Below are 26,836 nucleotides of genomic sequence, written 5' to 3' on the forward strand. Positions count from 1 at the left end.
TACTGCAGCAAGCTGCCGCATGCCTTTGCTTCAAAAAGTGAGGACAATCCCAGGGGCCAAGAGTTCCTGAAAGTGGGAAACTGCCTATGTTGCAGCTAATGAGCAAACACAAAGCCAAATCATATTCACTGTGTTTCCTTTGGGCCAGCAGCTAAACCAATCAATACGCAACAATATTCAGTATGCAACAATAACAGCAACAAAAGAAGCCTTACTAGTGTCGTAGCTATAAACAAAGCAGGTTTTGTCTGTCACAGCTTCTCCATATGAACGAGTGCTGGATTTGGCCAATCTAAGTAACAAGAGTTTCATCTGTTTCCCCAACTCTTTCTCAATCAAAAATCACTGTCAAAAGTTTTCGACCATTTGGGGATATGCATGAAAATTGTATTGTTAAAAAAAATGAAGATTACCTGTCAAACATTCTTCTCAGTCAAAGGAAAAATTTAAAAATCTGTGTTAGGACCAGATATATGACATGGCCTAGGGCTATTTTACTTCTTCCTCCATCCATTGTGGTCTTTGGCTGCCCTAGAAATACAGGTAGTCCTCGACTTAAAACAATCCATTTAGTGACCATTTGAAGTTACAATGGCACTGAAAATAGTGATTTATGACCATTTTTCACACTTATGTCTATTGCAGTATCCCCATGGCCATGTGATTTACATTCAGATGCTTGACCTCTGGTTCACATTTATGACGGTTGCAGTGTCCCAGGCTGAGGTGATTCCCTTTTGGGACCTTCTGGCAAGCAAAGTCAATGGGAAAGCCAGATTCACTTAACAACGGTGTTACTAATTTAACAACTGCAGTGATTCACTTAAGTGTGGCAAGAAAAATTGTAAAATGGGGCAAACTCGCTTGTCAAATGTTTCACTTAGCAACGTAAATTTTGGACTCAGTTGTGGTCATAATTCGAGGACTACCTGTATTCGGTGCAGGTTCTGGCACCAAAAGTTTGCCTGCTCCTGATTTAATCAAATAAGTTTTGAATCAACCTCATGTTAGGGCAGACTCCACCAAGCCACTTTGCAGAATAAGGTGTCTGCTTCCTGCTGTAAAAGTTGGTAGATGAGATGGAGGGATAGTGACAGTAGCCTACCACCACTTTTTCTCCAAACTCTGTTTCCCATTAAACATGGCATGGTGATGTCCTGTTAAAGTTTGAAATGCTAGTTCAGCTAGACACAGCAATAGCACTGAGGCTTATATACTGCTTCCCAGTGCTTTACAGTCCTCTCTAAGCAATTTACAAAGCCAGCATATTGCCCCAACAATCTGGTTCCTCATTTTATCAACCTCAGAAGGATGGAAGGTTGAGCCTAACCCTAACCTTGAGCTGGTGAGAATCAAACTGCTGGCAGTCGGCAGAATTAGCCTGCAATACTGCATTCTAACCACTGCACCACCACGGATCTTGATTCTGAGAAAGAGACATTAATGCAAACTAACTGGAGAGAATAACAGGATATAGGGATTCCTAATTTATGTATGTAGCAATAGCAATAGCACTTAGACTTATATACTGCTTCACAGTGCTTTACAGTCCTTTCTAAGTGGTTTACAGAGTCAGCATTTTACCCCCCCCCAACAATCTGGTTCCTCATTTTACTGACTGAAGAATGGAAGGCTGAGTCAACCTTGAGCCAGTCGGGATCAAACCGCTGCCAGTGAGTTGAATTAGCCTGCAATACTGCATTCTAACCATTGGGCCACCATGGCTCTTGATATTGTACATGGATATTATACATGGAAGCAGGTAATGAATTACCTTGAGGCAATCCTGATTCTGGAATAGACTTTTTCTGAATTGGGAGTACAGTTCCCACAATTTCCAAAGCCTTCAAATTCTAGGCGTTGATCTCCAGCAAGTGCCAATTTGAGAAAAAATGGTTCTCTGTCATGTATTCATTACTGTTAATCTGGGGTCTATCTAATAATACATCTATGCAGGCTTGAGCAAGAAATTGAGGATCTTGAGAAAGAAGAATTGACAATCTCGGTAAAAGAAAAAGCCATTTTGAAGAAACTGAAATCTGTTGAAAGGACCACAGAAGATATTATAAAGGTCAGCATCTAATTTTGAAATCCTGTTGCCGCTGATACAGTCAATTGATCTGTCAAAAATAACAAATGAGCTTTAAGGTAGGCACAGAGATGAAAGCAAGGAAAGATTCAAGGCTACAATTTGATGCACAGCACTAGAAATTAATAATAACAAAAAACTTACAAAAGTGAAGCTCAGGATCAGATACTGAACACAAAGTAAATGTCAGGATCAATCCAGTTATATTACCAAGCCTCGATTTTTTAGCACTGCCAAATCTCTTCCACGTTATAAGAAATTTTTCCCCCTAAATTTCTATTTTAACCCTGTAGCAGCATATAATTGTACTTTATGGTATGCACTGAAGTATTATTGCAACATGAAATTATTTGATCTTAACTAATAACTGTATCTATATTACCTAAAAGTTAAGAACATTTGAGTATGTTCCCTTGCTCTCTCCAACCCCCAAAAGAAAGAAAAAGAATGATGTATATTTATTCATCCTTCAGGGGAAGAAGTCTGAACAAACACAGAAGCTTGCTCTGAAACTCAAATACAGTATTATGCAATTGGCACAGTGTGGAAACTTCTCAATTTTATTGAGAATATAGTAGTACAGAGACATGGACGGAAACACTTGTGTTATTGACTGGAAATGACAAACACATTTACCACTTTAAAACAGGGGTGTCAAACTGGATCCGTCATGCACCGGCCACGCCCACCCCGGCTCCGCAAAGGCAAAAAACATTGCAAAACGTCACAATATGTCACGTGACACAATCGAGTTTGACACCCATGACTTAAAAGGTTTTGTGATCACTTTAATACCCAAGGAAATGCTTGCTCCCTTTCGGGAAGAGAGAAACCTTGATTTCTAGAGCTGAGCTGGATTTTTACAATAACAGCATGGCTCTGGGAAAGTATAGGCTTATTACTGCTTTGCTTCATTCCAGTTTGTGAATTCTTCTCCATGTTTTATTTGTAATGATTCCCTACACACACAATAAGGTCAGATTGCACTAAGTTTGTGAACAATTTTTTTAAAAAAGCAATAGAACAGTCCGTATAATTGCAGCAAGGACACAGGAAATTTTCTTCTCCAAAAATATGGTCCCACTCACTTTTCAACCTCTGTCCCCCTTCCTCACTTCCTATTAAAACATCTACATTTCTTTGTTCAGTATGTGGTAGAACATTCCGTGCTAACATTGGTCTTATCAGCCACCTACGGACACATCATTGATGGCCCATAATCTACAAGATGTCAAGGTCCTCATCAAAATCGATGGACAAACAACACATTAAAGCATGACCCTTGGGTACCAAAATATTGCTCCTCTCTGTTTTATAGAAATTATTTTTCAATCCCAATTACTTTGAAAGCTGAGATCTTATGCACATTTATTGAAAACTGTGCTATGGGATATATTCCTGAGCCACCATATGGAATTGGGTATATCAAATTAACCTAATAAAAAGTAATAATCAATTGTATTGTAATTCTTTAAATGATGGGAAAAATCACAGAATTCTTTGTTACTTTTTTTTTTAGTCCGTGAAAGTGGAAAGAGTAGAGACTACAGAAGGTATGTTTCTCTTACACTTATTAAATTATTTTATGCAGAAGTAGAAGTGATATATGTACTAATTAACTATCCATTTTTATAGAGCCAGCTGACTATATATATGCCAACATACCAGACCTTCCAAAACCTTTCAGACCTTCTGCACTTAAAAAGGCAGGCCCTCTGCAAACAGACGATGAAGAAGAAAATCGAAAAGGTACAGATTAACAGTCCAGTTCAAGGAAAAACCCTGTGTATGGTCTTACATTTTGAAAACAACCCAAGTGTCATCAAAATAGCACACATGGTTGTTGCTGGTTATTATTTCATAAGTTCATAAAACAAAATTTCACCAGACCAGCATTTTCTAACTCGGTGCCCTTCTAGATGCATTCCGTTCCACGTAACCACCTTAACAGAAATTATGACTTGGGAGGGCTTAAACTGACGCATTTCCACATGTGGATTCGGCTTCCCTGTGAAACAAGTTCACATTTCCCAAAAATATATATATTTAATGCTGGAGATCTCAGATTTATTCTTAGCTCACATATGATGAAGCTGGTGGTAACTAGTTCAACTTTAGCAGCCTAAGCAAAAGAACAGGGATAATAATAATAATAATAATAATAATAATAATAATAATAATAATAATAGTAGTAGTAGTAATAGTAGTAGTAGTAGTAATAGTAATAGTAAAGTTGGAAGGGACCTTGGAGATCATCTAGTCCAACCCCCTGCTCAGGCAGGAAACCCTATACCATTTCAGACAAATGGTTGTCCAGTCTCTTCTTAAAAACTTCCAGTGTTGGAGAATTCACCGCTTCTGGAGGCAGGTTGTTCCACTGGTTAATTGTTCTCACTGTCAGGAAGTTTCTCCTTAGTTCTAGGTTGATTCTCTCCTTGATTAGTTTCCACCCGTTGCTTCTTGTCCTGCCTTCAGGTGCTTTGGAAAATAGCTTGACTCCCTCTTCTTTGTAGCAGCCCCTGAGATAAACTAAGAAATGTTGTGTTAGTTTGTCTCCTCTTCTCAGCACAAAGAGTTGTCATGAAAAGCATTGGGCTATGAAATTCTCTTTAGTGTGTGTGTGTGTGTGTGTGTGTGTGTGTGTGTGTGTGTGTGTGTGTGTGTAATGGGAAGGGGATTTTTGTTTGCTGTAGGAATGGCAGCAGATCAGGCCAAGGTACACTAGGTTTCCTCTTCTTGTTTTTTTATTTTATTTTTTTTCAGTTTGGAAGAAGTTAAAACCATTGCAGACTGCTTTCCAACTACTTCTGAGAGCTGCATATGACTGTCTAGCCCTCTATTATCTGCATTTGGTTTTGCCCAGCCACTGGTATCTTCTAAATATGTTGGATTACAACTTCCAGAAGATCAACCAGCATGAATTAAAATTCTCAGAGTTGTAATCCAGCACATCTGGAAGACATTCACTTGAGAAAATCAGGGACACATTGCAGTAGCTAGAGATAGTTGCAGAAGCTTCAGACGGAATCCAATTTTTTGGCAGGAGATGGGCCACCAAATTATGGCTCTTGCAAAAAAAACCAAAGTTTTCTATTTCCTGGTAATTGATGGATCAAAAATGATTTATAGTATTTTGGGTAAACAGATTTACTGGTAAATGTTTGGCATGTTAACCTACATAGATTTCCTTGCAAAGCTGACTCACGTTCTCATTTAAATTGTTTACAAAGCTCACACACACATACACACACAAACCCATCATTTTAAATTTGACCATAAACACTGTATCACAGAACTACAACAGGTTCATCCCCAGGGGAGGCAAGAAGAGCAAATATATATGTCATTTCATCAGGGGCTGCCATAAAGAAGAGGGAATTAAGCTATTTTCCAAAGCACCTGAAGGCAGGACAAGAAGCAACGGGTGGAAACTCATCAAGGAGAGAAGCAACCTAGAACTAAGGAGAAACTTCCTGACAGTGAGAACAATTAATCAGTGGAACAGCTTGCCTCCAGAAGCAGTAAATGCTCCAACACTGGAAGTTTTTAAGAAGAGACTGGACAGCCATTTGTCCGAAATAGCGTAGGGTTTCCTGCCCGAGCAGGGGGTTGGACTAGATGACCTCCAAGGTCCCTTCCAACTTTACTACTATTACTATCATTGGCAACATGATATGAAATTTGTCATTCGTGAAATTGCACTATTTATATGTTTACATCATAATGCACGTGATGATGCCATCATGGCTTCTACCAGATGCCTATATGTACAGAATAGGCTCAATTTTATTACAATAAAACTGAGCCTATACAAAGTCACACTGTATTATACTGAGATTTCTACAATGCAAACAAAGCCACCTGCGCTACCTTATTCTAATCTGTAATGCATAGTAAGAACAGCAGGGCAATTGTAGAAAAGATACTCTGAAAATAAGGAGGAAATGTGCCTTATGTTTACTTCCTCAATGTCCTCTTAGGTGAAATCAAATTCTGAACTAGAGCTAAATTGGACTTAAATAAAGAGGATTTGTGTGACATAAACTGGAAGAAGCAGGTAGATTGGATGAAAGTGCTCAATCTTTCTCTAGTGTTGACTCCTTCTTACTTCCTAGCAGTTTTTGTCCTAGTATACTGTAATTTACTTCCTATATGGAGCAAAAGAACTGTAAGTAAGGAGCTAACTGAGGTAGGAGAAATTCCCCACACACAAGACTTGAAATTATTCAACCTACTTTGCTGGCATACAGATCTGTTGTTATCTCCTATAGATTTTTAAGTTGCTTATTTGTAATGCAATATGCACCTGGAGGAGCAGCGGAGGACGCTGTTGGCAACGGAGAGCATTCCCAGAAAAGGAGCGAGATTAAGACACTGTGCGATCCTGAGCTGGATACAGAAGGGGGAAAAGCCACAGCCTAGAATATATCTATATCTTTAGGTTAGAAAGTTATAGCTTTAGTTTGGCAACATTCTGTCCATTAGGCATAAGCAAACAAAGGATTAAAGTGGATTGGATTTTGCTGTGTCATCTCTAGGGTTGGACCTGACAATATCATTAGCTAATTACCTTTTAAAAGGTTGCTTGCTTCTTTCCCTACAGCATTGTTTGCTATGGAAATTAAAGTAAAAAAAGACATGAAGACTGGGGAGAGTACAGTTTTGTCAACAATACCCCTTCCTTCAGAAGAATTTAAAGGAGCAGGAGTCAAAGTGTATGACGATGGCAGAAAGTCTGTCTATGCAGTGTGTGCCAATGGGAGCATAAAGAATGATGATGTGGATGACCTTGCCCCAATTGAAGTGGAGGATATCTTACGACAAGCAACTGAGAAACAATCCAAGTCTCCCACTGAATATCATGAGCCAGTATATGCCAACCCGTTTTGCAGACCCAGAACGCCTCAAAAGAATAAATTCATCCAAGAGGCAAATGGTGGAAAAGATAACATCCAGAATAAGATCAGCCACCTTGACAATTTTTCTAATGAACTTGTTGATAAGGATAAATGGCATGATATTAAAAAAGATGGTCTAGATACTTCAAAGAGCTGCCAGCAAAACTCTCATTATCCAGTTAGTCAACAGTTAGGAAGGCCTCTACAGGTTATTCCTCAAAATAAGCTAGTATCTTGTGTCCAAAGAGAAGCTACACAAGAAACTGCTCAGCCTTATCAAAAGATAAAGGAGTACCAAGATAAGAAAATCAGAAACTCTTCTCCGGTAACACTAGAGAGTGAGGATAATTATAGCGTGGTCCAAGCAATGCCATGTTATGTGGATGATACAGAAGAACCAGTTACAATGATATTCATGGGATACCAACATGTGGATGATGATGAACTAAATAAAAAAATCTGTGGATATGATGGGATTATCCATGCGGAACTTGTTGTCATCAGCGATGACAGTGAAGATGAAGAAAGAAAAATTGAGACACCTCTTTATCATCCGGTGGGTCCTTATAGCCAGGTCTATCAGCCATCCAATCAGACGTGTGCAGTTTCACAGACAAAAACTATTGGAGACAACATAAACAAGCCACTTTACAAAAATTCCATGTCACTGAAAGAACAGGAAGAAAGTTTGAGCTGTTCTACCTTTAATGGTCAACTTGATGGCCACTTAGCAAGTGATGGAACAGAAGAACCTTCCTTAACAGGTAAAAAAATGGGCAAATCACAGCACTGTTGTGCTCTCATATAACAGATTCATTACTCACATTGCTCTCTTTCTCTTCTTGTTTTTCATTTTAATTCTGATTCATCTGCAACCTTTAACCAATTTCCTCCCGCTCTTCTCAATTCTAATCCACCCTTCCTCACATTCTCCTGATGTATTGAATTCCCAGTTTCCACAATCCCTTGCTGACATTTTCAATGATTAAGTTGAGTTGAACATACTATGTTGATTATACATCATAGAAAATGAAGTACATTTGGAGGGCTGCAGATTGAGGAGGCTTATTTAACTGCCTCATTTAGTTTTTTAATAATGTGCAATCATAATGTGAAGGATCTAAGTGGTCAGAACAGAAAGTTTGTTTAATATTACTAAAATCTAATCAGAATAATAATGCAAATCAGGTATTTAACTTTCTAATTAAAGCATGTTTTGAAAATAGTATTAAGAATTCTCATTGCACCTATGCAATATATGGCAAATCAATTCAGATTGCATTTTGGTGATTAAATAATAATCTTTCTTTCCATTTTTGGAATTTACTCATATGTCTTGCCTTAATCATTATTGGATAGTGCCCGTTTCACTTGACAGGATTTAATGCAACTTTTAATATATAATTTTATCATGTTTTAACAGAGAATGCCTGTTTTAATAGTAAAAAAAAAATAACAGAAATCCATTTTTGTCTGTACATTAATCTCAGACTGTGTTTCTACCTTTAATAAAAGCTGTTACATTTTCTAATCTTTTGCATGAAATCATCTCACTTTCAATCTTTTGCACTCAAAATGTTTTACAGATCATAATAGCCTTAAAATCACGTGGAGTCAGAGTTCATATTTTTATTCTGTGTCAGTGCAAACACAACTAATAGTAGCTTCCTTCAACGAGTGCAAAACAGGTAGCACAATCTTCATACAATCAAGCCTTTTGTTTATGCAAGCCTATATTTGGTCTAAGATGAAATGTTTGCTTTTCCTCTAAGAGGCGCTAAATTGGTCTTTTAATCCTAGTTAGTGGACAAAGCAAAGAAAGGATGCAGCATCTTCCCTTTATTCATTATTGTTTAAGTACTGAACAGGGACCAATGTCGAGAAATAAAGGATTGCTAGAATGTCTAGGGAACAATGTTTTCTTCGGCAGATGTATAGAGATCCCAACTAGTGATACAGGTCTCAGACTCATGATGTGGTTGGATTTCTATTCCAAGTGCAAGTGAAAGTGACAGCTGAAGTTTCTTTCATCAGACAGCAAAAAAAAATAATTACATTTGCTAGCAATAAATCAATAAATGTGCCCTATTTATTCTCGAACTTTCAGGAAGAATTTTATGGAAGAAAAACCTGTGTTGATGAAATAGTACAAGTTCTCACCTCATTCAGTGCTTGGAGGTTGCAGACATCTCTTTGCAGACAAGAGTCCCACACACAAATGCACACGCTTTGTAAAAGTATATTGCGAAATGAAGATCAAATATTTTCTGTTTTATAACAATCATGCCCCGATTAGTGCGCCCTTGGGTTTAGAATAGCGCTCTCTCTCTCTCTCTCTCTCTCTCTCTCTCTCTCTCTCTCTCTCTCTCTCTCTCTCTCTCTCTCTCTCTCTCTCTCTCTTGCATTGTGGACTTAGAACCTTTAAGGCACTCTGTTTTCTGCAGAACAAATAGTAAAGGTATTGCAACAGCGGGTGGATCACAAGCTTTCACAATACTGTAGTTTGACCCAGTTAGCACAGCATTTGGACCAGGGTATACCTCAACCTGGAGTGGCCCTGCAGTGGCAGACCAGCCGATTTTCCTACACGTTGGTCCAGTGTGGCTTTCCTTCTCACTTTGCCTGATTCGCACAGCTTGACAGTAGTCTGCAATTTATAGTTTGATGTCACATGTTTAAAATGCAAGCTCAATAGTAGCAGACCAATACTGTATATGAGAGAGCAATGTCCTTTTATTAAAGGGACAGCTGGCATATTCTTATACATGCCTCACATTCTTGAGTGGGTGAGAGATTGCAAAGCTAATGGCTGTCCAAGTTTGGTTCCCTTTGGGTAGGAAAAAAAAATCCCTGGAGATTTAAACATTTGTGGTGAACACAGTTGAGCCTGAGGGCACATTTCTATTGCCCAACATGATATTTATTTATTAATCAAATTTATAACCACCCACCTCATTTAAGTGGCTCTGGGTGGTTTACAAAGAACATTGTAAAATAATATAGAAACATGACTAAAAGCACAGTTAAAAATGAAATTATTAAGATTTACAAGTTAAAAGTAAAAAAATCAGAGTTAAGAAATTAAAGCTAAAAGGGGTATAGCTTCAATAGGGTTTTCCATAATTAAAACCTGACTTAGCTTCTTTAAATAGAGGGCACTAGATTAAACCATCTTGATGATGGAGCAGAGGGGAAAGTAGACCTATGGTCTCCTCAAAACCATTGAAGAAGATACTTTATTGCATGATTACCCTCAATATTTTATGGAATTTCCCTGTAGGACAATCTAGCAGCAGATTTGGTGATTGCCGAGAGATTCAAGAAATAAAAAAGGAAATAGTTCTTCACACAGTGTAAAACTTAACTGAAATTGAACTGCCATCAACTTGTCTTTAAAAGAAAGATTAGAAGTGGATCTCTCGAGTTGAGCTAAGTTCCAAGTGATTTCACAGCGGGATTCACAAATTCTCCTGGCAATATTATAGGAATAATTTGACATTGTCTTCTACTGTGATATTTGATTTCCCTCTCTGACCTACAAACCTGGGAATTCATGGTGGTGGTCTGACTGTGCTTAGCTTTTTTTGGGGGGGGGATCAGGCAGTGGGTATTAGTCATGATTGTTATATGGTCCCGGATTAAATTCAGCATGCCTTGGGACACCAGTTGTAGGAAATATCAGCCAAGCTGAGAAACAAACGTTCTTGGGCAAGTCTGTAATGCACACTTGTCTTCAAGCAGATTCAAATCAAAATATATTTGTGTCCAGACTCAAGTCAGGCCTTTCTTGGTATTGCTTGTGCTGTATATTTCATCTTTCTAGGGTCTGTTGTTAACAAATTCAGGATTATTTCAGAACTATTTGTATGTATTTTCTGTATATATATTTTCTACCACTCAAACATCTTTTCCACAGGAATCTCTATTTTTGTGATACTTCTCTAATAAGTGTGGTTTGAACATATGTTCTAATTTTATGCAAATTTTGGAACCCTAAATCACAGTTTGCATGCAAAAATATGAATGATACCTGGAAATCTAGATTCTCTGTATGACCAATCTCAGCTTGGGTGTCTGTTTTGATGGGCCAAATTTCCCATCTGTTACTAGTAAAAGGATTGGAAAATGATGATGAACTTTTTGGCATGTGTATGTCAAAAATTTGGAAAATGCTTGATTCTCCTGGTGTGTGTGTGGGTCTCTTACACCCATACCCACACACCTGAACAAGAGAGAAAGCATTGTCCCTGTTCTCGGCCATCCTGAACACTGGCACTTGATGGCAAGGCTGGGCCTGAAGTAAAGGTCTGAGCTTTTATTTCAGCCCTAGTGCACAACTGCCCCTCAAATAGATCCCCTTGCACCCTTCCTCAAGGCACACACACCTTGGAGAATGATGTAATGGCCCCTGTGGCTCAGTGTTCCTCAGGATCTGCCATCTTACCATCAGGCGATGTTCTCTTTCTGTTGTCAGGCCCCTGCGGCCTACCTGAAGCTGCTCCAGGTCACACAAGGCCTTTGTTCTTGAAGCAGCTTCAGAGAATGCTCTTCCACGGCAGCTTCCAAAAATTGTGCAAAAGCACACCCCATTCCCAGGTGATTTTCAGAGGCCACGTAAGAACACACCCCATTCTCATTCTATCTCCACAGCCTTTGAAAATCACACGATAACGAGGCATGTTTTCAAAAACACTTGTCAAGTGTTGAATGCTGGCATGCCACCCAAAATTTTGTGGTGTGTAACCTTTTAACACACAGGGTCATAGGTTCGCCATCAAAGGGCTAAGACTTAAGTCTGTGTGGTATAATGTAAGAACTGATGACAGAGTACTTGATCACCTGCTGATGTATTTCTTTGATTCCATGGTTATGGACTTCCCAAATATTGAAGGATAGAGTCTGTAAGATATTTCTAAGTTATAGTTGGTAGCTTTTTGTTTCCCCCCTTAACATATGGAATGCTGCTTAAAAGAAACCCAAAAGACAATGAGTATCCTAATTTTGTCCATACAATACACTTGTATGCTTTGCTAATTGATTTAGTCAATGCTTTTCTCTTTATTGCCCTACCAGTCTGAGCTCACATTACGGAACTGAAATAAGCACATCAGTTATAGACATACCCTCGTAGCATTTGCTATTGAAGCAGTTCGATTGCCTTTGCCTTGGTCCCCTCCTCCATAGCTTTCCCCACACATTGTCCCTCGGCCATAACACATACTGAATAATCAGAGAATACAGGGAAATGAGTAATTTTCCAAAACAATCTCATAATTATACTGCTTGTTCTAAAAAGGAAACAAAGCCAGGAAGAGTAAGGTAGCAACGTACAAAGGGTTGTTTGTGAAGTGAGTAACACTCTTGGAATATTTTCAGCAAAATTCCTTTGTCTATAACCACTGATATCAGCAGCAGTCTCTTTACTGGAAAAGATAAAATAGTTTACATTGTAGAAATCCAAAGCCTAAAAGGCACTCAGGAATAAAGTAAAATATAGGACGGACTAAGAATGTACATTGTATGATAAAGGACCTATATTTTTGGTATAAGAACAAAAGGAAAGCAACTGTGGACTGGAAGAAAGTCTCTTCACATTGTAATTGTTTCACATCTTGATGAAGTAGAAATGATGGACTTAAAATCCTCAGCATTCGTATTAAAATTGTCTTAAAAATATAATTCAGATTTTAAGAAAGGGCATCTAGCTGAAACGTAAATCACTCAATGCTTTATGGCAGTGTTTTTCAAACTTGGCAAATTTAAATTGTGTGGACTTTTAACTCCTAGAATTCCTTAGCCAGCATTCAGGTAGTCCTCAATTTACAACAGTCCATTTAGTGACTGTTCAAAGTTACAATGGCTCTGAAAAAAAAGTGACTTATGACCATTTTTCACCATTAGACCATTGCAGCATATGACCCAGGGTCATGTGATCACCTTTTGCAACCTTCTGACAAGCAAAGTCAATGGGGAAGCCAGGTTCACTTAACCACGTTACTAACTTAACATCTGCAGTGATTCACTTAACAACTGTAGCAAGAAAGGTCGTAAAATGGAGCAACATTCACTTAGCAATTATTTTGCTTAGAAATGGAAATTTGGAGCTCAGTTGTAGTTAAGTTGAGGACTATCTGTACTTCTAAACTTAAGTGACATGCTTAAGCCATGAAAAGTGGACAAATGTTTTAGAAAGATGGATACCATAGGAAAATTTAATTCTATTTTAGATATTAGTGCAAGTCAGTGGTTCTCAACCTTTCTAATGCCGCGACCCCTTAATACAGTTCCCCATGTTGTGGTGACCCTCAACCACTTATACATCACCGGGTGCCAGAGACGTGGCCAAAGAAAAGGGGGGGGAAATGGCCGACAGCCTTGTTTGGCGACCCCCGTGAAATGGTCGTTCGACCCCAAATGGGGTCCCGACTCACAAGTTGAGAACCACTGGTGCAAGTGGAAAAACTATCCCTTACATTGGTATTTTATATTCATTACAGACAGAAATCTAGACTTGTAATTAAAAGCCAAATTATTTAGGTGAATAGTAGACTGGATTGCAGACTCAGTTGTCGCTATAATACACTTGACAAAAAGTTTAAATATCATCCATTCTTTCTCATATGGCTATGCTGTAACTTGATAGTACATGTATTAATTTCTGATCTTCTTTTACGCTAGCTTAATAGTATTTTCTGGGAGTAATACTAGGAGGTAAGTATGGCACTTCTAACTAATTAATACTATAATTTTACATAATCATATCAATATATAATATTTTGCTTTTGCTCTGTTTTTTTACAGCTCTGAGAATGAGAATGGCAAAACTGGGGAAAAAAGTGATTTAAACAGCTGCAGTGATATAATACTCAAAGTCTGGCAGTTTAACAAAAGAAGAATTTTCTATGTTTTGGACCTGGGTAGCTTTTATTTACTCAACAATACATCTATAAGAATAATGGCACTTTACAGGAAAATGAATGTTTGCCAGTCCTAATATATGGATACCCTGATCCATAAATAAGTATTGTTAAAACAGTGTGTTCCTCAAGGAATCATTAGTGGCATTTCTTAGGTATTTGTCAGCCTTGTTATATTTTATAAGAGCTGAAGGGCCAGTGTCACAATACAAATGCATCTAGCATTTTGTTGAAGAAGTCTTGTCCATCTTCTTCTCTTACTGACTATACCTAAACAGGAATATAGGATATGAACTGACTTTCCAATTCCTACTAAACTCTGTTCCATTTCAGCAGTGTTTTTCAAACCTGTCAAAAGCATTCTCCACGTGTGTGTTTGATCTCGGAAGCTGAAGACCTCAAGCATAGCCATCAGAAACTATGTCATTTGCCAGCTCTTTACTGTAAGGAATAAGAGCTTTATTATGGCTGGTAGATAAAGCCATTAAAGCACCCCTACTGTCCTCAATAGTAATGTATCCTGGAGAGGCAGCCACTTCTCATTTTCCTTTGAACACAGGAAAATGCCCCATTGTTTGGGAAATGGGGGCCACTCTTTCCTTCATTTGTTTTCTGTATTCTGTATTCCTATCTGTGTTTATTGCTCATCTTTGGAATGTAGCCAGTAAGGCATCCTTGTGCAACAGTTCTTTTTGTTTCCTCTAGCTCTCTGATAAAACTTTGCTTTTGAGCTGGAATGTATATACCTCTCCCAGTTTTTATACCAAAGCTTGCATTTATCATCATGGTATCTCAGTACTTAGATTAGACACACAACATTACTCAGAAACTGGATTATAAAAAATTGATCTGGTCATTACTAGCTACATGCTTCTGAATGCAGCATGGCCCAGAAATCAGAATGTTCTATTATGGTATTATGTAAGGCTTTCTAGTTTGATTGAGCCTATATATCGGGAGACAGTATTTCATATTTGTGTTCCAAAAAATACTCAGTGTAATTTAGGGCTTTTTTTAATATGTATTTTTAAAACATATTTCTCTTGGGAAAATTAGACTGCTATGGACAACTTCAACATGACTAGCTATGGCTATAAACCTAATCAAGAGCACCACACAGTGTCTCAACTGTAGAAATGTTATTTCAGTACTCAGCTGTGTATTTAAGAGTTCAATCTGAAAATACTTAAGAAGGCACTATGCATGTTCTCTAGAAATGAAAGTGGCTAACAAAAAGGCCAAAATGGAATTACGATGCACTTATCCTGTGGGAAATATATGAACAATACATCATACATGAGACTATGAAGCTATCCTCCTCCCCAAAAGAAGTCAAAGGCTATTTAAAATACACTGCTACAAATTACTTCACATATTTTGAATATTTTCTATGTTACACATATATTTGTGATGAAAAATATAAGGAGGAAGAGGAAAACATTTTTTTTTCCAGAATCCTATCTATGCTGATTGCTCAGTGGATTTTATTTCAGATTTAGGCTATCTAGAATGATCCTGTTTAGCTTATAGCTAGATCTCTCTTTACTTTTTTGCATTCTCAAGAGGAAGACACCTGTAGTTTTTAAAAACTGATCACAAACTCTTCTGCCCATCTGTTAAAAAGAGCTCAGAAAGGCTTAGACCAGGAATGTCAAACTTGCAATGTCACGTGACAAGTCGCAACGTATCGCAACTTTTTTGTCATTGCCGGCAATGTGGTGGGCATGGTTTTGCTATGATGCTTCTGGCCCACGGGCCGGCACTTTGACACCCCTGGCTTAGACAGAAAAGTAAAAGTATTACTGCCAAAAGTGGTTGGAAATAACTTAGCCAATGAACTTCATTTTCTACTTTTTTTTTTTTAAGTTTCTGGGCAGCTTCTCAAAAATCTAGTCGTGCACACAGGAGTATATAGCAAATCATTCACAAGACTGCTTCTAATTTTCTGATGGAAGCTGTGACCACCTTGCTAATAATTTCTGCATCTAAAAGCAAGGTTGGAACCCAACATATTTCAAAATAACTAGAATCTTAGATGGGACCTTATGTCTTAAAGAGCAATCTCTTCTTTCCATTTCTAGACATCACAATTCTCACAAATTCGGTATTTTAATGTTATTAGTTTTCAGACACTGATTCGTAGTCGATAGGTACAGTTGCTGCCTAGAGAAAAATCTCTAGCAAAATTACACTAAGTCATAGGAATTTGAGAAGACACGACAACATAACAAGTGAACAAACTCTTTATTGGCAAATATATTTGCAGCAAATAGTAATATGTCTAGCAGCTATATATTTAGTTAAACATTGCTTAGAAGTTATAAAGAAATTCCCTTCAAAAACTGGGACAAGAATTTCATTCAATTAAAAATATTAAGTCATTGGTGTGCAATATCTATAAAATTACAGTGTTGCTGGTCACGAACATCATTTTTATGGAGCACAATAAATAATGGAAATAGTCTGACACCAAAGAAGACTTGAGTTGAAAGGTTTCTTTTTACTGGATCCTCTTTAGGGTCAGAGTCAAAGAAATCTAGTAACTTGCATTGCTATTTCAAAACGTGGACTGGAATTTTACATTAACGTTTTTAGCCTATTTCCATAGACAGCTCCATCTAATTCCTGACTTTTCCAAACCTAGCAGCATCGCCTACATACATCTGACTTCTTCTCTAGAGGTTCTTCTAACCCTGTAGAACACACCCAGGGGTCTATAGTAGAAGGGTAGCCAATGGGTGGACACAATTAGAGGGCATCCTAACTTTAGCAACAATATATTAGACATCATTTATTAAATACATGCTAAAGAGGACAGTATAGTACCTAGTTACTTTGAAGACAAAGAGGTAGTCTACAAACATATTCAAGTGTTTAGAAGTGACAAGAAATAACAATGTTCAAACAATTGTCATCACTCTTGGAACAATACGTGTCATTGCACATCTCAATCTAAAAATCTGTAATAAATACTTCAAAAGAGTATTCTCCTTTTACAAACATCTTGCATTCAAAAAAATTCAAGAAAAAGGAGCTTCTTGTAAAAAAAATGTCAGTACTTGGAGATGGGCTTCATAATACTAAAATAGTGGTTATCTGTGTGTGGGAGGGAGGGAAGACAAAAGGTGTGAAACATGAGGCACATGCAGCAGCATCTTTGGTGCAGGTGGGGATGATGAACAAGCATTGTGATTGCAATGCAGCTATCTTTCGCATGTATGCACTCACATTCAAAAGAGGTGGCTCTTTCATCATTATATTCTATCATCTGTGGACCGCATCGTCACTGAAGACCACATTTTACCGTGGTGTGAAACATCAGCCACATCTGGCGGGTATGTCCTGGAACCTGAGGAGTTCTCTTTAGATGAGTAAATGAACTAACAATTGTCCACTGGCTCAAAACAATATCCTCTCCTAGTTTTCAGGTAATAGATAAAGCTACAGAATACAAATGTACAACATTAAAGCAAGCAGTTAACTCGGGAAGAAGCCCAAGACAGTTTCTTATCAAGACCAACAAAGTTTGCTCTTCAATGGCTGTGTGCTGAAAAGTTGTTTTCACATCTTAAAGACAAGTTTCGTTGACAGCTATGAAATCCCGCAAGAAGCTATTTTGAAATGTAGTGGCAAACTCTTTAGAATAGTCAAGGCTTTTACGGAATCATACTTGCACAACTGCTGTGATGAAGGTGACAAGAAATGCTATGTTGCCACAAATGTAGATAAACAGCACTGTTTTTTTAAATGTATGGCCCTGGGGGAAGAAAAGGAGAAAAAGAAAAATTGAAGATGGTGACTAATTTATGAAATTATTAAACCACATCAGAAAAAGGCATGTCTACAATTATTCTTGATGGTAGAGGTTAATCTGTGGAAAAACAAGACTAGCATTTCAAGGAGGATAAAATTAACAGAATCGTGTTAATGAAAAATCATCTGAAAACGAAAATCCTAGCCTAGTCATGATTCCCCAGAGACTTCCCTTCCCCAAGGAGAAAAAATATTCCTATGCTCTAACCCTATTGTCTTAAAATATAGATTTTAGAAGGCGCTTCGTTTTTTTTTAAAAAAGTAGTTTGTCTTTCCATTCTCTCTACCATCTGACAAAGGCCTACGCTTACCTGGGCTTCTACAGAATTTAAGGACTGCAATAATTGTATCCTGTCATCTTCCAACACCTCAACTGTAAAAGAGAAGTATAATTAAAGCTACTCTGGAGGAAAGCATTCTTCCTTTCACTCACACACATACTATCACCTTTTAAATCAGTGTTTCTCAACTGTGGCAACTCTAAGGTGCATGGAGTTCAACTCTCAGAATTCCCCAGCCAAAATAAAAGAAACATGTTATCCAAAAAGATAATTGTGTACATACAAACTGTACAACATACCAGATTCACTATAATATGACCACCCACCCATTCACTATACCAGGGGTACACAACCTTGGCTCTTTTATGACTCGTGGACTTCAACTCCCAGAATCCCTGATCCAGCCATGCTGAGGGGAAAGGGAGAGGTTTCCAAACTGAGCCATACTGGCTCAGGAATTCTGGGAGTTGAAGTCCACGAGTCATAAAAGAGCCAAGGTTACCTACCCCTGCATTATACAATAAAAATCCATTTAATAGAACATGTTTGGAATTCGTTATGTTTTTATGGAGAAGGGGAGATGTTTTCTTTCCCTTTTGTTGCATTTTAAGTTTCCCACTGGATGGGAAACATGAGGTCAAACAAAAGCTTTCAGAGACAAATATAATGACAATTCCACACTTCACTCCTTTTCCAAATAGCTCTTTTTCTTCATTCTAATTTGCAATAGCTGCCCCTTCAAAATGCACATAAGGCATTTGAAGAAAAAAAAAATCCTGCCATTTGTTGCACTAAAAAAATAAAATACTGGCCATACTTGCTGTGAATGCCTTCATCTGAAAAACTGGCATATTGCCTCATGTATAAGTCTCTATGGGCATGTATACACACAGATATATAATTATAGTTATTAAGTATGGCTATAGGAGAAAGAATACTCCTGGGCTTAACTGCAACTTGAAACCTGCCCTTTCTTAGCATGTCAATGAAAGGCATTCTGTACAGCATTCTTTGAATGTTAGCACAGTGCTATTTTCTGTACAGTAACTAGCTGTCCAAATGACACACCATTATAGTTTTCTAGCAGGAGGGGTGAATTTGGATTTCTTTTTCACCTCCTCACCTGAAAAGCAATTAGGATTCCAAAATGCCATTTTTCTCTGTTAACAGAAGCCAATCAATGAAATTCTCTTGGTCTATCTCAGGGTTGGGGAACCTTGGCTCTTTTATGACTTGTGGGCTTCAACTCCCAGAATTCCTGAGCCAGCATGGCTGGCTCAGGAATTCTGGGAGTTGAAGTCCACGAGTCATAGAAGAGCCAAGGTTCCCCACCCCTGGTCTATCTGAATAGCAACATCACAAACTGGTGGAATTCCCTCCCTTGAGTTTTACATCTTGATTATTATGTTTTGCAAACACACAAGTTTCTAATCAAGAACAGATTTTTTTTGTTCATACGCATAAAGCTTTGCAGGGCAGAACCTCACCTTGCTAAAATTAACAGTTCAGTACTTTACTGTAAGAAGTGGTAAATATAAGTCTTTGTGTTACAAGGCAACCAAACTCAAACTACCACTCGTGATTAAAATATTGAGCTGCCTATTATTTCTAGGATTTCTATAGGAATGTGTCACAGGGAAAAGTGTATGAAGTAATCACAAATTCTGGAAAGCCAACCCCGCCCTGCCAAAAATAAAAAAAGGACAAAAAGAATGTTCTTTTGCAACTTGATTATTCTCCGTGCAAACCTCTGCGGATGAGGCAGTAGCCATGTAACTCCAGAAGCACATCAATCCCAACATGCCAGGCTACAAATCCCATCATTGCGTAGGTATCCCATGAATCTGGAAGGTTGAGAGCTGGCAAGTTCATTCCCAGGAACATTGTTACCACTGGTTAAGAACAAGACCAAATTTAGATTCCTTTCTGAGGTATTAAAAAAAATACTGTAGATCAAAATATCCATTCAAATATTTTGTAAAGATGGAATTAGGGAGCATTGGGGTATACTTGCTTGTTTCTGTGGAGGAACTTTACATCACTAGGCTCTGAACACCAACATTTTTTTTACCACCTAGCCCACATAAAATCTTGCGAGCTTTTTTGGGCATTCTCACAAACTGGATCCCATCATCCCATTTAATCTGCCAGGATGTTCTACTATTTTGGCTTCTCTCTTTGTTTGAGACACTTGAACAGATTTATTTATTTGAGCTGTACCCCAATTTCTGTGCGGACACTGAGTCCCAGTCCTTTGCTATTTTTATTTTCTAAGAATATCTTTAAAATATATGTGAGGCCCAGAAGCATTGCTGTAAATAAAGATTATTGCCTGGCAGCTTTATTTTGCAGGCTGCTAGCTTCCTATTCTTTAAATTATCTAAATGCACTATTGTACTATACTTTCACAGATATAGTCGGATTACAGCCAGAAGAGCAAAATCCCATATATGCAGTGGTGGGATTCAAATACCTGAACAACTGTTTCGCTGCGTGGATTTTGCTTCCAGAAGTCCATTCTGGGTGTGAGCCTCTGAGGCCCAGAACGGAATTCCAGAAGCGGCATCCACGCACTTCCCACAGGCCATTCTGGGCCTGGGAGGCCTCCTGGCTCAGAACGGACTTCTGGAAGTGGCATCCATGCACTTCCGGTGGGCCGTTCTGAGCCTGGGAGGCCTCCCCCAGGTCTCCGAGGTGCAAAACAGACTTCCGGAAATGGCATTCATGCACTTCCAGTGGGCTGTTCTGGGCCTTGTGAAAAAGGGCTAGGGCTTCAGCTGGTTTGCTGAAGTCAACCAAAAATTAGCTACCAGTTACGCCAAACAGATGTAAACCGGCTGAATCCCACCACTGCCTATATGCATTTCGCACCACAATAGCATTTTGCAATCCGGTGCCTGCTAGATATGTTGAATGCAACTCCCTGAATTCTGAGATTATGCTGAATGGAGAGTAGTCAGAGAGTGGTCCAACACATCTGGAAAGCAACAGATTACACTAGAGGAATTTCAAGAAGTCAACAGAGAGCAGAAAAGTGGCTTTTTCCTCTTGTGAAATGCAGCTATACACTGAAAAGTTAAAACAGGAAACTCACCAGCTAATATTCTAGCAGTTGTGGCAACGCTCCAGTGTAACCAGGTGAAATACTGTCTTCTGTCCCCAGAAAGAAAAGAAGAATTCATTTTTCATCTCAAGGGAGGGAGGGAGGGAGGGAGGGAGGGAGGGAGGGAGGGAGGGAGGAAGGAAGGAAGGAAGGAAGGAAGGAAGGAAGGAAGGAAGGAAGGAAGGAAGGAAGGAAGGAAGGAAGGAGAGCACAAATGTATTATGCATTTTCATTTAAACATTTATACAATCTGGAAAAAATAGAGTCTGCACAAAATCTTTGCAAGTTTTCAGGGACTAATTTCCTAAGATAAAAGATACAGAATAAGATACTTCCACAAATATCAAAAGAAGTTCCTGTAATGCCCAGTCTGCAAGTCCAAACTGGCTGATAATTCTAGAAGCTACAGTTTGGCATCTAAAGGATACTAAGTTAAATGATCATTTAAATCTTCCAATAACCTGCTAACAATTTCGTTAAGAAACATTTGAGCAATTAAGAGTACAGTACAAAATCAGAATACCTTGGTGAGTGTGAAGGGGGTCTGAACGCTGCCATAAGAGGCTGAAAAAGTGCCAGAGCCATCACAGTGCAGCCAAAATAGGGGTGAAAACCTGCTTGCTATATTTAAAAAAAATGATTGTTAGTTATAATTAGACTTTTTATGTATTTTGTTTATTTAAAAGATTTACTGCACATAGCTGTCCTACATCTTATAAACCATAAGCTTGGGAAGTTTACAAATAATAATAAAACTAAAAAACATAAAACCAGCATAAGCACCCCTAACACCCCACATAACAACCCTTGCTCTTTAAAGACTTAAAGAAGGTAGGGACCAGCTTGATCCCAAAAAGGAGGATGTTCCAAACTTCACAAGCAGCACAATCATATATTTTTTTCGCAACACACCTATCACAGAACATTAAGCTTTGGATATGCTAATTTATAAAGGACAATTTCCCATGAACAGAATCCTAGGGGTAAGGTTACAATAAACTCTCTTTTGAAATTGGAAGTTAGCTTTTCTGTAGACCAGCGGCCCACAACTTTTTCACACCAAGGACCGGTTCCGTGGAGAGAGTTTTTTTCCACAGACCAGAGTGGGCGTGATTTCGCATGCTGCCTGCATCCTGCAGATGGGGCTTTGCTTGTTTGCGTGATCGGGTTTCTGGCATGCCGTGGCCCAGTAACGGTCAATGGACTGGGGGTTGGGGACCCCTGCTGTGGAGTATCATTAAAAAAATAAAGCACAAAATATAACATTACAAACTAATCCTTGATAGCTAATGCTGGAGAAATATGGAAACTTTTCAGGAGCCTACAGTGCTTGATACACCACAAGGCTGGTGTTTCAAATCTTCTAGCATTTTTATACTAAAGGTCATGTATAAGTTTGATTTCAGGACACTAATTCAACTTGTGTTATACATAACAGTTTCTCTGTACAAAACACAATTGTACAAGATGTTTTTGTTTTGCCAGAGCATGAGCTACAGAATTCAGGTATTTTTCTGTTTCATTCCCTAACCTTAATTATAGTAGTACTATTCTGAGCTAATTCTGAAAGTCAGAGTCGCAGTCATAAATATATTTTTTCTTGCTTTTATGAAGGATGATGGTCCTCTGAAGCAAGTTGCAAGTGAACATAAAAGTCCACAAAATACTTATATTGCCATATACCTTCATGCAGCCAAATATCTCAAGACCTTTGGCACTGGATTTAATTTTGCTCACTCATATATTGTATACACCCAGGGAGAGAAAAATACAATGTCATTATAGAATACGATCTTGTTTTTAAAAAGGGGATGAGGCCAGAATACCAAGCCCTTAAAATAAGATTTAAATGGTTCTTGTTAGATTTTAAGCAGTTAATTCCAAAATAATTTCATCACTTACTTTATTCCAGCCTCCTCGATATATAAAAGGAAGAACAAAAGATACACTTGTGAGCAATATTGTTATTATCATCAAGGTACGATGGATCTATAAAAGTTATATTAAAAAAATAATGTTAAGAGATGCTAAAGAGCAGCCTATTACACATACTCTATTATCAAGAACGTTTGGCAGAAAATTCATTGGTCGAGAATAGAATTAACAAGTAAACTCTTGTATAAGGATTTTTGTAAGGCTTTAAAAATTTGGCTATGTACTCAGGTCTGGTCTTGGAATGTGTTAAGGCCCCCATTTTCCAGCTTTACTGCTAGTTGTTAACTATCTCAGCTGCTGAATGTATTTATTTTGGGAAATTTTTATTGGTTTTAGTTGTTTTAACTGGTTTTATACTTTTAGAATTGTAAATCACCAGAGTCATTTACAGGCAGCTGTAGAAATTGAATAAATAATAAATAAATAAGGCAGCCCATGAAATTCAAGGAGGTAGATGCTTCGTGTGTGTGTGTGTGTGTCTGTGTGTGTCTGTGTGTGTGTGCCCACAACCTGCTTTACGGAACCAGTAAGCCTTAAGGCAGGGAGCCATGAAGAGACTATTCAGTTTATCGTTGCCCCAAAGATGGTAGAGACTATGATACTGGAGTTGTCATGGTTGAAGAAATGGAATGTAGTAACTGTGAGAGGGATCTTGGAGTCCTAGTGGACAATCACTTAAATATGAGCTAGCAATGTGATGCAGCTGCCAAAAAAGCCAAAACAGTTTTAGGCTGCATTAACAGAGGGATAGAATCAAGATCACGTGAAATGTTAATACCACTTTATAATGCCTTGGTAAGGCCACATTTGGAATACTGCATCCAGTTTTGGTCATCACTATGTAAAAAAGGTGTTGAGACTCTAGAGGGAGTGCAGAGAAGAGCAACAAAGATGATCAGCGGACTGGAGGCTAAAACATATAAGGAATGGTTGCTGGAATTGGGTATGTCTAGATAATGAAGAGAAGGACGAGGGGGGACATGATAGCAGTGTTCCAATATCTCAGGGGCTGCCACAAAGAAGAGGGAGTGAAGCTATTCTCCAAAGCACTTGAAGGCAGGACAAGAAGCAATGGATGGAAACTAATCAAAGAGAGAAGCAACCTAGAATTAAGGAGAAATTTCCTGACAGTTAGAACAATTAATCAGTGGAACAACCTGCTTCCAGAAGTTGTGAATGTTCCAACACTGGAAGTTTTTAAGAAGAGATTGGACAGTCATTTATCTGAAATGGTATAGGGTTTCCTGCCTGAGCAGGGGATTGGACTAGAAGACCTCCAAGGTCCCTTCCGACTCTATTACTCTATTCTATTCTAAATAAATGAATAAAAAGAAATAGTAAAAAATAGTAAAATAGTAAAAATAGTAAAAAATAGTACTATTTTTTATACACCAATACAGAATAAAGACACTCCACAGTTCGTTTTTCTCACCTGAAACCAAATTTCTTCTCCATACAGTAGAGTATGAGGCCAGACAGACTTGAAAAACCGGGCAATGATCACCCCTATGCTAACTGTGGTTATCCATCCAATAAACATTAGTGCACCTGAAAGGAAAAAGATACAAGACACTTGCTAATGACTTTAGTTGCAGTGCTGAGAAGCCCTTGCTCATAAAAGTAAGTTTCCATTTTATTTCAGAATCAAAGAAGAGCAAAAGAGCATTTTCAAGCCATTCTAGACTGTCCTTCCTCCCTTATTTATTCTACTGCAAGCTGATTTTTGCACCGTACTTTGTTGGCAGAGTTTGAATACCCACAAGATGTCCAAATGGCCCCAAAGATAAGATAATATTTCCATAGTATTTTCCTAACTTTCTCTGCAATGTTTTCTGAAGCGTTTGGAATTGAAGACAAAATAAAATAATAATCAAATCTTGAGCTATCTGACCTGTTAAGCAATGATGATTGGACCTCTTCATACAACCCCACCCCAAGCCATTGAACAAGAGCCCCCATTTTGCACCATACACGCATTTTGTAGTGCTTTACAAAATTGTAAAACATTAAACTTGCCATGGATCTTGATCAGATATGGAGACCGGGATCCTCCAATATCTTTTAATGGTCCTAGAATGTTATATTTTCCATTTGTTATCAGAGGCTGTTGCTGGTGTTTGTAAATTGTATCACCTGTACCTGGGGAAACAATCGTAGATTATGCACTACCAGCAAAGGAAGAGTAAATAATATTATCTCTATGGGTGAAGACTTCAGAACAGAGATTCAGTTAGCTTCAGTTAGCTTCAGAGATTGGTTTCTTTATGCAGTTCCAAATTTGCTACCCAAAGCTAACCCCTCAAATGCTTCTCAGTGAAAATTAGCACTTCAGTGTATTCCATGTGCTGATATTATATTGATCCTTTGTCATGGAAGAATTAACAATAGTATGCAATAATAATATTATAATCATCAGTATGCTGTTTATCTCTGCTGTGAGCCATTTAGGTGGTGCTATGAAGTCCTGTCTCAATGTCTGAAGAGGGTGGACTAACCTAACAGCTTTGGGTTTTGGGAACTCTTAATTCTGGTCACCCATTGCTGACCTGCAAGGCCCTGCTCACAATCACTCATACACTCACACATCTCATGTGGATTACTCAATGCCCTTGAAAAGTATTGGAGGCTTCAGCTAGTGCAATGCTCCTCATTCAGCACAAGTTACATCTCCACTCTGTGAGCTGCATTGGTTACAGGTTTGCTTTGGGATTCAATTCAAGATGCTGATGATGATCCTTTATGGTGCAAGTTACTTGAAGGACCATCTCTCTCCCATTATATCTGTCTACATCTAACAATAGCATGCTCTACATGGCAGCTACTAGGGATGCTATCTGATGGGGCCCAGGAAAAGACCTTTTCTGTTGCATCCCACCCTTTAGAACATTATCAGCCGTGGTGACGCAATGGTTAGAATGCAATATTGCAGGCAAACTCTGCCCACAGTCAAGAATTTGATCTTGACCAGCTCAGCCTTCCATCCTTCCAGGTTGGTAAATTGAGGACTCAGATTGTTGATATGTCCTTTTGGCTGCCAGAGGACTCAACAACCAATTCAGATGAGGAAACACAGGAATGGGCATCAGGCCCAGCGTCAGGGCCATCTCAAAGCTCCAATGAAGGAATGGAGCTGTCACAGCCAGGGACAGAGGCAGAGCCTGGGCCGCCCACCAGCCCTCAGATAGAAAGGCTGAGACCTCCATGCCTTGAGGAAAGTGAGTCAGGAGAGGAGGATCAGATGGGGCCAGTAATTGATCCGCAGGCGCAGCGAAAGTTGAGAAGAGGAGAACTGCGAGAGGCTATGGGGCAGTCTTTGAAGCGGAAGAGTCACTCCACTAACGTAGCCCCACCCTCAGTTGTGGATAAAAGGCAGGGGAGGAGACGAATAGGTATAGACAACTATTCATCTTCCTGCTGGTCAGCCACTTGTATTTGGAACTCCTGACCCTTCTCCTGGAATTTTGCCAGTTTTTCTGAAGCTCCTGTGGCACTGGAAGTCGGAGCACCTTCTGAGTGTGGGTGTGTCTTATGTTAAACAATAGCCATCTTGCTTGAAGGACTTTTGGCTGTAACTCTGGGTATTAGGAGACCCCTACAGGAGAAAAGGGAGCAAGCTCCGGTGTTTGGAGGCTGTGTGAAACTGCTGGCATTCCTGAAATAAAAGGAATGCTAGAGACTATTTGGAGGGTGTGTTGTGTTTGGGGAACTGGGTCAAAACAGTTGGGGGCAATATGCTGACTCTGTAAACTGCTTAGGAAGGGCTGTAAAGCACTATGAAGCAGTATATAAGTCTAAGTGCT

General features: G+C 38.7%; 2 protein-coding genes across 7 annotated transcripts in view; one reads left to right on the top strand and one right to left on the bottom strand.

The window, feature by feature from the left end:
- PALMD (palmdelphin) overlaps positions 1-14,645 on the top strand; it is a 67,444-nt gene extending 52,799 nt beyond the window's left edge. For all 4 annotated transcript variants that reach the window (XM_039352263.1, XM_039352265.1, XM_039352264.1 and 1 more), the window contains 5 exons: positions 1,957-2,071; positions 3,609-3,642; positions 3,725-3,838; positions 6,693-7,751; positions 13,789-14,645. In XM_039352263.1, the coding sequence (XP_039208197.1) occupies positions 1,957-2,071; positions 3,609-3,642; positions 3,725-3,838; positions 6,693-7,751; positions 13,789-13,832 (1,366 nt within the window). In that variant the 3' untranslated portion in view covers positions 13,833-14,645. The remainder of the gene's footprint in view (positions 1-1,956; positions 2,072-3,608; positions 3,643-3,724; positions 3,839-6,692; positions 7,752-13,788) is intronic.
- Positions 14,646-15,755: 1,110 nt separating this feature from the next.
- Positions 15,756-26,836, bottom strand: part of LOC120312058 (ferric-chelate reductase 1-like) — a 44,986-nt gene continuing 33,905 nt past the window's right edge. For all 3 annotated transcript variants that reach the window (XM_039352269.1, XM_039352270.1, XM_039352268.1), the window contains 8 exons: positions 25,053-25,175; positions 24,469-24,584; positions 23,004-23,090; positions 21,625-21,722; positions 21,093-21,151; positions 19,747-19,890; positions 18,029-18,090; positions 15,756-17,661 (listed from right to left, as the gene is read on the bottom strand). In XM_039352269.1, coding sequence (XP_039208203.1) covers positions 17,569-17,661; positions 18,029-18,090; positions 19,747-19,890; positions 21,093-21,151; positions 21,625-21,722; positions 23,004-23,090; positions 24,469-24,584; positions 25,053-25,175 — 782 coding nt within the window. In that variant the 3' untranslated portion in view covers positions 15,756-17,568. The remainder of the gene's footprint in view (positions 17,662-18,028; positions 18,091-19,746; positions 19,891-21,092; positions 21,152-21,624; positions 21,723-23,003; positions 23,091-24,468; positions 24,585-25,052; positions 25,176-26,836) is intronic.

The sequence above is a fragment of the Crotalus tigris genome, unplaced genomic scaffold, assembly GCF_016545835.1.
Source record: "Crotalus tigris isolate CLP2741 ecotype Arizona unplaced genomic scaffold, ASM1654583v1 scf7180000018419.1029430, whole genome shotgun sequence".
NCBI classification, from domain to species: domain Eukaryota; kingdom Metazoa; phylum Chordata; class Lepidosauria; order Squamata; family Viperidae; genus Crotalus; species Crotalus tigris.